Source organism: Uranotaenia lowii, chromosome 3 (genome assembly GCF_029784155.1).
Source record: "Uranotaenia lowii strain MFRU-FL chromosome 3, ASM2978415v1, whole genome shotgun sequence".
In the NCBI taxonomy this organism is placed as follows: domain Eukaryota; kingdom Metazoa; phylum Arthropoda; class Insecta; order Diptera; family Culicidae; genus Uranotaenia; species Uranotaenia lowii.
This window is the reverse complement of record NC_073693.1, coordinates 113,908,098-113,922,349: the sequence shown is the minus strand read 5'-3', so window position 1 is coordinate 113,922,349 and position 14,252 is coordinate 113,908,098. Positions and strand designations below refer to the sequence as shown.

The 14,252-nt window shown below is 35.8% G+C and overlaps 2 protein-coding genes across 3 annotated transcripts in view; one reads left to right on the top strand and one right to left on the bottom strand.

The window, feature by feature from the left end:
* The window catches only part of LOC129756948 (uncharacterized), a 608,072-nt gene that overhangs the window by 304,485 nt on the left and 289,335 nt on the right, over positions 1-14,252 (bottom strand). The window lies entirely within an intron of this gene.
* On the top strand, positions 8,818-11,552 carry LOC129756949 (uncharacterized). Its single transcript, XM_055754024.1, has 2 exons — positions 8,818-8,898; positions 10,910-11,552. The coding sequence occupies exons 1-2, from the start codon at positions 8,841-8,843 to the stop codon at positions 11,491-11,493; spliced, it is 642 nt and encodes a 213-aa protein (XP_055609999.1). The 5' UTR covers positions 8,818-8,840; the 3' UTR covers positions 11,494-11,552.

Genomic DNA, 14,252 nt, shown 5'->3' with positions numbered 1-14,252 from the left:
GCTTCAGTAGAACAGCGCGTTAGCCAATTTCACCACAGTGCATGTAATGGAACCGACCGAAATGAGCAAACACATCGAGCTCCACCGATCAACTGCTGGACCTTCTATCGAGAGCAGACATTTCAGAAGTGTATATTTCATAAATGGAATTCGACACTTCAATAAATCTGAAAAATCTTAATCATTTAAAATTTTCTTCCAGTACAATAAACATCTCAAACACTCCGTTGATTCCAGAGAAAAAACCATCACATTTGTAACTTTAGTTAACAGAAAACAGGATAAAATTTCAGATTTTTCAATTCCGATTATCGAATTTTGTCAAAACATACCGACTTCATACTAATTTTTAGGATTTTCATCCCAACACCCAAATTTACTTCTAAATGTTTTGCTATATAATGGGCTCACTATCACTCCTCCAGGATTTGTTGAGTTTTCCTAGAATAAAATGTGTCAAAATGTCATACGAACTTGAGGTTTGGTAAAATAGCTCTTGTAGTTGACCGAATGAGCTGAAAAATTAGTATTGGTCTTTTATACATGCCAAGGGACATCTCTAGAATCCAAAACTCTGGTGTACGTAGTATTTTTAAGCCGTAAAAAACTTTACCTCGTATGACGGATTGGCTTAATGATATTACCTAAAAACTTTATATTGCTTTCATTATCCAATACTTACACTGTTGGTGTATAAATATTTTTCGGGCAATCATCAAATTTTATTAAATAAATATTGGCCTCATATTGCGATTTATGAGCTTTAGTTCTGATTTGCATTTTGTTGCATTTTGTTGCATTTTGCCCCAGTCAGCTAACTGTTATAATTCAGTTAGCTGACTGGGGCAAAATGCAACAAAATGCAACAAAATGCAAATCAGAACTAAATCTCATAAATCGCATTTCGATATGCTGGGATATGATTGTTTTGCATTATGCGTTTGTTAACATTAAAATTTCATACATCCTAAGATTTATTTACATGATTTAAGATAATAGTAGGGGAGAGTGGGGTATCGTGGGCCATGGGGAAACGTGGGCCACTTTTAATATCTCAGATGTGTGTTGAGATAAAAATCTCAAACCAATTGTCATCGTCGTCGCTTTGCGTGAGCATATATTCCCATATGTTGTTGACCGAAATACGCATCATATGCTTCTTTTATTTATCAAGCTATAAAAAGTTAGAAACAATTATTTACATAATTAAAAAAACACCCGCTAATTTCATCGATGGAGAACCTAAAGTGCATAACAAAAATATACTCATACACTTATGATCTTAGTTTTGTCATGATCTTTCACGTGGAAAAGGAATTTTTGATGAAACATCAATAAGTGACACAAACGCAACCAATTGGCAAATCATAGCTTGTAGGGAATCGTGGGCCACACATCTTGAATCACCTATATTTTTATGTTTTTATACACAGTCAGAACTTAAAATACGTGTAACCTATCTGTAAAGTTTTTTATGCCAAATGAAGAGTTATGAAAAATATTTTGTCCATCTTATATAAGAAATTTTGCCAAAAAGTTCGCGAGCCAGGTTTTGGAATCTATGCGATCATACACAGCTCTCTTTTTTATTTCATCATCCGAAATTGCTTTTAAATAACGAAATGAATTAGGAAATCACAGTTTCGGGTAAATTCATAAACTTTGCATGTTATTTGATCAATTTGGATTTGGTGGCCCACGATTCCCCACCATTTTTCAAAATCCAAAAAATATTGCTTTTTTTCAAACAGTCAGAATTTAGGAAAAATAACTTATTAAAAATTTAAAAAAAATATCTTATGATACCTTGAAAATGTAGAAAACCATACCATTTTTTATTTTCATTTTATTTTTTATAATAAAGAAGTTATGAAACAATGATAAAAAAGTGGCCCATGATTCCCCACTCTCCCATATATTTTGTAGTATTTTTTACCTATAAATGTATACAGCAGATTAACACTTTTTTCTTAAAAACATTTTTGACAGAAAAATGTAAAATTTAATCCGAACAAAACCAAAAATTACTGCAATTGGTGCTTAATGCGTTATGACATCACAAATGTATCAAAAACTTTAAATTTTCAAACGCTTTCATTTGATTTTTCATTAATTACAGAGTTTGTTGCAACTTACCCATTTTACTTTATAGGGTGAAAATCTCATGTTTTTGTAAATTTAAAAATAACTGGTAAAACCAATAATTTTTTAACTACGCCAGTTTGGTGTCCCATTAACCTTAAAACTTTTGATGTACAAGAGGTATGATTATCTGTAAGCATAAAGAATTCAGAAGCCATTGAAGTTGAAAAGTGTTGCATGATGCCCCAGTTGACGGTTGTCAGTAAAAACCTTGGAAAAATGTTCAATCTTCCCATGCCATTAGCAAAATATCCGTTCAAATTTGTGTCATTTCTATTTGACTCGTAGATTCTTGTCGTTCCTCTGACCAAAATTGTTGACTGATTTTGATGATGTTGGATTCATTATGTAGGTATTTTTTTCTAACTAGATTCTCAACATTTTAAGGCTAGGCTGATAAGTTTTAGTAAATTACTACGGCTACGAATGAAACGAGGCCCAAAAAATCTCGTTTTAAAATGTTAATAACTTCAAACTGTTTTATTGAATTGATCTGATTCAAATTGTTTGGAATTTTTTAGAATAAACTTATCCACCGATGCATAGATTTGTGAGAGTTTAATGGAAATTTTGATCATTGCCTCATTTTAGAAAAAGAGTCCAATTATGGCTTTCCCTAGCTTCCCTCGGTATAAATTTCAGTTTTATTTTGGTTATTTGATTATTTTTTCCATAAAACACTCTTGGTGTTTTAAAAATATTAAAACAGTAAATTGGAACGAAATTAAGAAGTTTAAATAAACGCTTCGTGCTTATTGACCCGAACGGCGTAGAAAGTTTAATATCTCGAGAATGTACATATGTTAAATGAAAAAAAAAATATCTATATTCTTTTTTTGGTTTCGTTTATAGACGTCTCACCATCTTTTTGGCATTCGCAACTTTATATCAACGATCCATTTGGTGGACAGTTATTGAAAAACTTATCCGGCACAATGTTCAATCAAACATTGTTTCTGAAAGGATGAGTAATAGTTAGTAAACTCCAAAGTGCTCCAACTAAATCAACGTTTTTACCTGTTTTCGCGATTATAAAATCCGATCGAGTGTATCGTAACCGCGAATGATCAGTACTAAAGTGCGCCGTTGTGTTATTTTCGAATAAGACATTGTTATTTTGCAGAAAGTTTTGCAATTTCCCGCGATACATCCAACGTGTCATATTAAGTGAGCCCTTCATAAACATTTCTCTATTGTTTTGTGATCACAAATCGGTGAGACAACTGTCAAAATGTCTACCAAAAATACAAGATCTACATCCCAACCGTCACTCGCTATCGAAAGTGATTCGCAGGCCAAAAATGATCAAATCATACCTTCAGGGTCGTGAACAGGCTGTTTTCCTTGATAGCTGTCTGTCTGTCCTAATGCCCATTGAGTCAGGAGTTCCTCAAGGATCAATTCTAGGTCCACTTCTTTTTTCACTCTTCATAAATAATCTTCCTACAGTTCTTAAATATTGTAATATTCAAATCTTTGCTGATGACGTGCAAATATATTTTTACTCTGACAAATCAGTGCCCCTAAGTGATGTTTGTGATTAAATCAATTATGACTCACTAAAAGTTAATGAATGGTCCTACTTAAACCTTCTACCTATAAACCCCGCAAAAACTAAAGCTCTGTTTTTTAAAAGATGGAATAGTGATTCAGATCTTCTGAGACTTAATTTGGCAGACTCTGAAATTTTTTTCTCTGATTATGCGGAAAATCTCGGCGTAATCTTTGATCATGAACTGTCATGGAAAAGCAAGTAAACAAACCCAAGCAACACCGATTGTTTTGTAAAACTCTTTAAGCCTCTTATGAAACCTAAACTTGATCTAGTAACCCTCTATAAAACTTTAAATGTTTCTTGGGAAACAATGTAGCAGAATCTACGGATCCTTAAAAAGGCTTAATCTTACCACTAGGCACCTCGATATTAATACTAAACTAAAACTGTTCAAATGCTACATTTATCCATTGTTTATATACGGAGATTTTATCTACTCAAATTATTCAGTTAGGTCCATGGATAGACTTCGAGTTGCTTTAAACTCATGTGTCCGCTATGTTTATGGTCTATCTAGATTTTCAAGTGTTTCTCATCTTCAAAAAATGCTGATCGGTTGTCCATTCTATAACTTTTATAAACACAGGTTGTGCGTTTTGGTCCATAGAATAGTTACTAAAGGAGGTCCGCATTACATTAAAAGACTATTTGTTCCAGTAAGAAACTCTAGAACTATTAATTTTGTAATTCCACCTCATATTTCAGTCTATTACAATAATTCGTTTCTCGTAAGAGGCATCTCGAACTGGAATAATCTTCCTATCAGCATAAAGTCCATTAAATCGAAATCGGAATTAAGAAAGCTTCACTATCAAGATTTGCATTAAACAGGTAACAACTGATTCTTATTAGTAAGACATGAAAATTCATCAGAAACAATTAAATTGAAATCGAAACAATGGAAACCCAAATGTAACACTTCAAAAAGATTGTACATAAGACTGCCAGAAAATTTGTATGGGAAATTTAAAACCTGTGAAATGTTATATGCTGCAGGCTAAAATTGATCCTGGGCCTAGTACAAGATCTCATGCCAAATTTGGGCCAGATCGGACCACGGGAAGGGGTCGCTCAAAGAGCCTGAAGTTTGTATGGGATTTTGAGACATTTTGTTCGAGAGGAACATGGAAAACCAGTTTTTCGTCAATAACTTTTGTCTCCTTCGACCGATTTCTTTCAAAAACGGGTTTTTTCAAAGTCTAAATTATGACAAATATTTCATCCGAAGGTTTCATTTCAGTTAAAGTTAAGATAAAAAAAGTTATTAAGCTTCAAAAATTGGCTAACTTTTTTAAGGGTGATATTCATCAGTGTTCCAATGAGGCGACTAAATGTCCGACCAGAACACTCAATGTGAAATGCATGCCGTTTTGTCAAATAATGACCGATTTTAACCATTGTTGTTGTGCTCGATTTCAATTTTTGATGTTTTTTTAATGTTTGAGTTTAGATGATATTCACTTGATAGTTCGGAAAGAAGAAAGGGTGGAAAAATGCTTGATAATTTTAAAAAAATGCATAACCACAGGGGCTTAGGAACATGACTGGACGATTTGTGATGTGCCAATAAAAAGATTCACCCTCATTCTCTATCAAAAGAAAACTACAGCTAATATAATGAAAACGCAAGAAAAATGTAAAAGAACCTCTTTCCGAAAAATTATCATCTGATCGGCGTCATAAAGCGTTGGTCCATGTGTTTTTCGATCTAAAAAAAAATGATGGCGGTTGAGTCTGAGAGTAACAACTATTCTGAATAGATTTTTTGAGAAAAAAAAAATGATCCTGAGTTAGGTAGAAAAGATGAAACATAAACCCCGCCCATAGGCAGATATGTGTACAATAGACTGCCCCAAATTTGTATGGAAAATTAAAAAACTATGAAATGTTATGCGCTGCAGGCTTAAATTGATTCTAGTCCTAGTACAAGTTCTCATTCCAAATTTGGACCAGATCGGATCACGGGAAGAGGTCGGTCAACGAGCTGGAAGTTTGTATGGGATTTTGAGATATTTTGCTCGGAAGAAACATGAAAAACCTGTTTTTAATCAATAACTTTGGTTCCCCGATTTCTTTCAAAAACGGGTTTTCTTAAAGGATGATATTCATCACTGTCAATGAGTCGGGGCTGTCGAACATATTGACGCCTCATTAACAGTAATGAATACAACCGTTAGCCCATTTTTGAAGCCTAATAACTTTTTTTTCTTAACTCTTATCAAATGCAGTCTTTGGATGAAATATTCATCATAATTTAGGCTTTTAGAAAAATTGATTTTGAAAGAAATGGACCGACGGCAACAAAAGATATTTATGAAAAACTGTTTTTTTTATTGGCATCACAAATCGTCCAGTCATGTTCCTAAGCCCCTGTGGTTATGCAATTTTTTTAAATTATCAAGCATTTTTCCACCCTTTCTTCTTTCCGAACTATCAAGTGAATATCATCTAAACTCAAATATTAAAAAAACATCAAAAATTGAAATCGAGCACAACAACAATGGTTAAAATCGGTCATTATTTGACGAAACGGCATGCATTTCACATTGAGTGTTCTGGTCGGACATTTAGTCGCCTCATTAGAACACTGATGAATATCACCCTTAAAAAAGTTAGCCAATTTTTGAAGCTTAATAACTTTTTTTTATCTTAACTTTAACTGAAATGAAACCTTCGGATGAAATATTTGTCATAATTTAGACTTTGAGAAAACCCGTTTTTGAAAGAAATCGGTCCAAGGAGACAAAAGTTATTGACGAAAAACTGGTTTTTCATGTTCCTCTCGAACAAAATGTCTCAAAATCTCATACAAACTTCGGGCTCTTTGAGCGACCCCTTCCCGTGGTCCGATCTGGCCCAAATTTGGCATGAGATCTTGTACTAGGCCCAGGATCAATTTTAGCCTGCAGCGTATAACTTTTTCAAAAGTCGGGTCATTTGGGGCAGTCTATTGTACATATCTTATGTTACACGAATAAAATTGATTATTATTATTATTATTATTACAATTGTGTTCGATGTTTAATCTTGAGCTCGAGCTAGCGGAAATCGGCTCAGGAATCAACTGTCATGCCAACTAAGGTATATCACAAGCTCTTATAATATATTCCTTAAGAAAATTAATGGTTTTGTTTGAAATCTTTGTATCGATGGTTTGAACATAGTTTTTTTTTCAAAACATCAAGGACATGCAAGGTCGGCATGTTCGTACGACAGTGAAGTATCGCCAGTAAAAAGTCGGGGTTTGCCATGTAGACGCAGGTTATACAAATCGTTCACGTACAGGATGAATTGAAAAGGGCCCAAATTACTGCCTTGAGGAACTCCAACTGACAGGTTTCCCAGATTGCTTGAAGTTTGGTTAATTTGAACGAACTATTTCCTATTGGCAAGGTAGCTAGCTAAGACGAAATTCGCAACACCTCTTATTCCGTAAGCATCCAGTTTTTGGAGCATAGTGGAATGATCGATTGTGTCGAAGGCCTTTTTCAAATCCAAAAGCAACACTCCTATAAGTTTGCGATTATCGAATGCGTTGTGGATATCATCCACAAGCTCTGAAACTACAACCGGGAAAAGTTTAGAAGTCCGTTTGCCCCTGTGCTTATGCTATTTATGAAACATTTGTCAACAATTATTCCTCATCTCTGAAGTCAGTGTTCTGAATATCACTCATTTTCAATGAATGTTTCTGATTGCACTTCGCACCTGAACGTACAGCGGTCGGGTTTCGTTATTGATTGCTACTGGACCTACCCGATCATCGATCGTTCAATTCATCGCTAAAATACAGATCACCTCGCACGATGCTTGCTGTCAAAACAGTGCAGCACCATCATCAAATTGGAATATCACCAATGCGCAATGCATATGGCGAATCTTGTTGGTCTTCGATCAGGAGTGAATGGATCAGGCAGTGAGTGAATGATACATGAAGCCGATCATTAGCGTATTTTGTTTGATTTGATATAAAGCAAATTAATAAATTTATTTGTTGTTATAACGTTTTTTAACATCAGTATGATCAAAATCAAATTGCAGTTGTGTTTGTGAGGGAAAGTTGTTCACTTTCGCCGTGTTTTTCAATTTTTACAAGTTCTCTTATTAAAATGTCGTACGTCACGTTAAAACTACTGAGAATTTATGGTGCCCCGCACAACTGTTTGATTTTTCTCGTCCTGCAAAAAAAATTTTGAATTTCATATAATTCAGGCAGATACTGAGTGAGCTACATTCAGAATGGATCAGTTTGTATCTCACTCTTCTCCGATATGCGATGTTTGCTGAACCGATGATTCTGAATGATGCGACTCGGTTTGCATAGCTGATAGGAGCGCTGATCGAGATTGCATACCAGCCAGGCGAAGCAGTAGCGAGAGGCGCTATCCCATTATACAATCGGAATGTTTCCAACAGGAAACGCATCCTGAGTGTTTGTTTTGATTGATTTTCGGACCATTGTCTGAAGTATTGAAACTAAGCTTCTGTGAATAATTTAGCGAAAAAAAATTGCAAAAATTCTAGAGAGTTGAAGTTCAAGTAAAAACGGTTTGCAGTGTCCAGCAAAGTTGTAAAATGGGATAAAATCATCAATATCCGAATCTCAAAAACGTTCTTGTGTTATGCCAGAAAACGCCTTACACCAAATTAAGGAATGAGAGACAAAATCTGAAAAATGATTTGATTTCCAAAAATCCGTTAATGAAACATAGGCACCAAACATGCTATTCTCCTGTGTAATATTACCCCGGTGCTCAAAGAAGCTCCTGATTACAGTGCTCAAGTTTTCAACCCGATTAAAATCAAATTGATTCAACGGTCAAGCCATTAAAGCTTTAAAATTCTTAGCTCAATAAATTTGAATGATATATATTAATTGAATAGCACGATTATCAGCTAACACAACACGTGCTATCACTCTTAGAAAATAATTTTTCAATCATTCTACCGCGAGGCTACAATTCATAGGAAAACTCGTCATACAGGCAACTAAGTACTTAAGTGGCTACTGCTAAAGTGCTTCTGCTGTAACTGAACGATCGAACTGTAAAAGTGTTCATCGATTACGAAAATATTTATAAAAATTAGGTGTCTCAATGGCTTTTATTCAGTTGCTGATGTACCTCGAAAGAAGTCGTTTATCATGAGTCTCAAGGCAAAGTTAGTGGTTGCATTCGCAGTGGTTCTTTCGATTTCCACGGGTGAGTATTGTAGATTTTAAGTTTAGGTCGCCAGATTTCCCGGTTTTATCCGGCTTTGCCCGGATAATTAATTCAAAATAAGGGAAAGTACGGTCCGGCCGGGTTGCCCGGATTTCATTGGAAATGTTCGATTTTTTCCAGAATTTATTCTCTTTATTTTCCAGATCAAAATAAGAAAACGAATAGTGTTGAAAAAAAAAATGACATTTATGCCTCCAATAGAGTATGTTTTATGAAAATAATCATGAAAGGTTACTCGGACGCCTAAAATACAATTTGAAGTTTCATGATAAGTTTAAATAAAAAAAAATTAAAGTTTACTTTTTTTTTCTCAATTTTGATGAGTAACTCCTGGGTTTTGACCAAATTTGCCCGGTTTTGTGATCGACAATTTTTAATCAAATGCTCGCATTTTGCCAGGTTTTCCGATAAAATAGCCCGGAATTGTCCGGCCCGGATACGTGCTAAATAAATTACGGGAATCTTAATATAAATTAAACCTGCCTCCGGCGGAACTTATTCTTCAATCTTTTTAAGCCTAATACATATCATTTTACAAGATTATATTGAAATTGAAACTATGAATTGTAACTTTTTTCACAAAACTGTTGTTTTGAAATTCCAATTTTGCCACTCAAAAATCCTATCTCGTCTTTAGAATGGGTTTTCTTCAAGAAGTGTAACTATATAAGTTCAAAACTTGAATCTAATAATTTTTACCTCAAAATTCATCCATCAAAACACTAACTGAATACATCAACATGATGGGAGCCATGTGACAGGCTTTTATTCCTAACGATAGTTAACAGAATGATAAAAAAATATCTAAGACTTCTAGTAAAATACTTTAAAACTAATCACTTTGAGCTTGAAAAAAAAATCGTTACTTATTTTTTACTGAATTGAATTTTTTTCAAATACCATAATTTTATTTTGTGATTATTGTTCTTCTTAATGCTCAACTTTACCTTCAAAACGGTTTTGATAAGTTATACAAGGCAAACAAAATTCACATTTTTCCGAGGTGCAAAGAAATTATGAGCTTATTTAGATTAAATTGGGAGCCCTGAATCAGAATATTCAGTTAGTTCATGAGTATACAACGATCACAATTGTACCGGATAAGTTTTTAAATCGCTGTCCGCCAACTGCATCGTTGATATAAGTCCCGAATGACATACAGATGTTAAAATATCTATAGTCGAAAAAAAAAGTAAGATGAAAATTGCATGTGTTTAGAATATTGAAAATTACTGGTAAAACCGATAACTCTTATACATACATAGGGAAGATATGCGCATAACAAGCACCCGGGGTATAGAAAGCACTCCTTTTTTCCACGAAAATGCTCATTGTGCCCCGATTAATGGTGCTTATACTGCCCCAGCGAGGGTTCTCATTATGCCCCTACAGTGACTGATTTTTAGCTTTTGGCAACAAAATTCAAAATACGTTTTAATACACTTTTTTATATAAATACTAACGTTATGAAATCGTCTTGGTACATCTTTGTACCTGAAAAAAAATTCAAATATTCAAAGCTGGAGGATTAGACATGACATATCAAAGAAAAAAAAAGCCGAATCGTCGAAACATGAATTTTTCGACAAAGATACAACGCCTCATCGACAGAACTTGAAACCGCAATCTCCGTTTCAGATGATCGGCAGAGCTCGATGTGTACGTTCGTATCGGTCGATTCCATCAAGTTCAATGTGGTGGAATTGGCTAACGCGCCGTTGTACTGAAGCGGAGATTGCGGGGTTCAAATCCCATCGGTGAGCCGTTGAATCTTTTTCGAAAAAATCATGATAGTTACGGCTTATGTTCTTTCTTTGATATCTCATGTTTCTCTAATACTTTCGTTCACCTTCAAAAGTTTGATTTTGAACACTTTTTCAAGTTTTAGCTTGCTTGGAATTGAACTATTTTAGTGTGTTTAAATTTCCTGTCAATGAAAATATGTATACCTTTAATTATTTTCGACTAACGTTTGATTTTCCATTTCTAGTACTGGCTTTTGAATGCAGCAACTGTATTAGTGAAATAAGTTTTCGTGATTGCCATAACAGCCCAATTTTAAACGGAACCTGCAATTCAGCTCAGGCACTAGTATCCCATAATCGGATCAAGGAATATTATCCCAACATAGCGAACGCTACAAATTCAACAGCTGTCCAATGTCTGAAACTGGAAGTTTTCAATAACATCTACAATATAACCACCTACGCGTCCGGATGTTTCTGGACAACGGTCAACTACTGCGCTGGATGGCCAGCACAGTACACAGTGAAAAACTGCAGATCATGCGCTCTGGGAGATCCCGACTCCCCAGTTTGTGCATCACAAACTTCGCCAACTCCGGGTGGCAGCTCTACAACTCCGATTCCAAGCAGTTCTTCGACTGTCAAACCAGGAGGCAGCAGCTCTACAGCTAATCCGGGCAGCAGTTCCACGATTAAACCGGGGTCCTCGACGGCTAAACCGGGATCCTCAACTGCTAAACCCGGAAGCGGAAGTCCGAGTGGAGCTAGTCTGTCTTCTTGGGTCCTGCTACTGGGAGCGTTTGCAGTTGTAAAAAGATTGTTTGCTTAATTGTTCAGTAGATTAAATTTTTGTCATATAAACATGCCGTTATATTTTTCTTAAATGTCTTTATTTGTATCAATTCTTCAACTTATCACCTAGCCTTGCTCGGGTTCACATAAAATATAATTTGAAAATGATTGAAAATTGTGTTACGTAATATTTGAACGGCCCCTAACAAATTCAACCACACGCTCCTTTATTTTAACTTAAAATTAAGTATGACCGACGTTCAAAACAGAGTTCGATTCTATGAACTTAAAGTTGAGTACCTCCTTTTCCTCTTTGCGATGGTTCAAAACGGAATTCGAACTGCGAACTCAAAATTGATCCCTTTTTTTCCTTTGGCGAGGGGGCAAAGCTGAGTTTGACCTTATAAACTGAAAATTGAACTCACTTTGTCGTACTGAAAACACTTAGCGAGTTCACTTCGAACCGGAACAGCAACCAACGAACACGACGCAGTGTGTGCGACGGGAGTGTCAAAACTTTCCACCGCTCTGTAATTGCAATGCAATGCACCGGAACAGCAACATCCGGGTTTAAAAATTTTAAACCATCCTTTAACTCCCTGAAAATAAACAACCCTCGAACAAAAAGGATAAATTTGAGTTCGGCTGCCGAACTTAGTATTGAGTATCAGAACTTAGTTTTGCGATTGCCCAGTCAAATTCAAAGTTGAGGGCTGCCACTGAAGTACTGTTTTGAACCAAAATTACTTAAATTTGAGTTTAAAGAAAGGAGCGTGCATGTTTGGTCATGGCTTTGTAAGTTTGGTTACTGAAAAAAAAAATTTCTTGCTGAAACGATGAAAAATTATAAGTAGTGGTTCAATTTTTAACCAGCAATCTGGCTGAAATGTCACGTGTCTTCAGCCTCTTTATTTGGAAAAGTAATTCAGCGAATGTTATTAAACATCAATTGACAGATCAACTCAAAAAAATTATCAATGTCTGTCTGATGTTGGGCACCCAGTACGCAGCAGTACGCAGAACCAATCATGAAGTCTGTGGTGCACAGTAGTAAAAAAATGCAAAAAATTTATAATAAACTATTTTGTTAAAACAATATTGCAACCAAAAGTTCCATATCTACACTAAGGTTGCCAGATGTTTTTCAGCAATCCGGGAAATTTTATAGAAAAACCAGGCAAAATCCAGGGATTTGATTTCAAAATTGATGACCCAAAATCCGGGCAATGTCCGGGTAAATTTTGTCAAAACACAGAAACAACTCAACAAAATTCAAAAATTTCAAATCGAATCAACTAAGCAACTAATACCTTCTTTGAAATCTTGGCTACCAAGTTTAGCCGAAAAATTAACAAGAATAGCTCAAAATACCCTCCTTAAGCCTCCTTACATTTTTCAGAAAGTGGAACATTTGTTCTACGATGCGTGCTGTCAGCCTAGAGGATAGCATCCGTGTCTTATAAGCCAACAGTTATGAAATCAAATCCCGGTCGTGAAATAACGTGGCACACATAGTATAATAAAGGCTGGCGATTTTAGCATTAGTGACATGCTAAAGAGCTGGGTATGTACCTAGGAGTTGTACGCCTCAATGATGCAGTAGTTGCCTGTCGAGACCGATCGACCTGTTCTGTATATTCTCTCTCAATTTAATCACTTCTCTTATTTTCTATCGATCCCGCCATTTTCTTTCGCTAAAATTTCCTTTTTTCGCACGAAAACCAACGCAACCCGTCTCTCACAAAATTAGTCCATAAACTGATATGTCTTTTCCGTTTAGTTCCCATCGAACTCTCTTCTTCCAAAACTCCACACAGTCTTTCTTTCAAACGAAACGAACGCTCTCGTAAACCAAAAGTTTCTGAGTACATCAACAGGAGCGCTCTCTCTTATATGCAAGCGCAGCCAATCTTCCAGTTGTTAATTTCTTGTTCATTCTGTTTCCACTTCAATTCTTTCTTGAAATATCTCCACAAAACACTCTCTCATGGTACTGCCCCTCTCGAGGGTTTGTGCATTTAATCATACGATACTGCCCCTCTCAGGGTTTTGTACCTCTCAATTCACAGTACTGCGGTATTGAAGGTTTGAAGTATTGAGGTTTGTACATTTGATCTTATGGTACCGCCCCTGTCAGGGGTTTGTACCTTCCATCTTATGGTACTGCCCCTCTCAGGGGTTTGTACCTTCCATATAGTGGTACTGTCTCTCTCAGGGGTTTTTATTTTCCATATTATGGTACTGTTCCTCCCAGGGGTTAGTACCTCCCACCACATGGTACTGTCCCTCTCAGGGTATTGTATCGCTAAACTCTTGTTCAAGGAATCGCCTCATGGCCTTGGAGTCTATAAGCATACGTCGCTCCATCGTTGAACACAAATTTAGCTCTCATCTGTTATGGAACTAACTCTCACTGTCAATCCTCGCTCGGATATGAAAATTTAAAAAAAAAACTGTTTACAAACAATATGATCAGGTATGAATCACCTTTTTTAACTTTCCCGTATAACACAAACAAACAAACAGGGGCTTGTGATATAGCTCAGTTGACAAGTCTGTTGTCTTCTGAGCCGATGTCCGCGAGTTCGAGCCCAAGAGTAAATATCGAACACAGTTGTACCGGATAAGTTTTTCAATAGCGATCCGCCAACTGCAACGTTGATAAAGCCGCGAATGCCATAAAGATGGTAAAACGACTCTAATCGAAACAAAAAAAAAACAAACAAACAAACAAGCAAACAAACAAACAGCGGAAACAACTGTATTGTATCCCGTTTCACCATGATTTACAACTAA

Coding starts and splice junctions, on each gene's coding strand:
- LOC129756949 (XM_055754024.1), top strand. CDS start 8,841: ATGAGTCTCAAGGCAAAGTTAGTGGTTGCATTCGCAGTGGTTCTTTCG. Junction 8,899..10,909: donor GGTTCTTTCGATTTCCACGG/GTGAGTATTGTA, acceptor TTCCATTTCTAG/TACTGGCTTTTGAATGCAGC.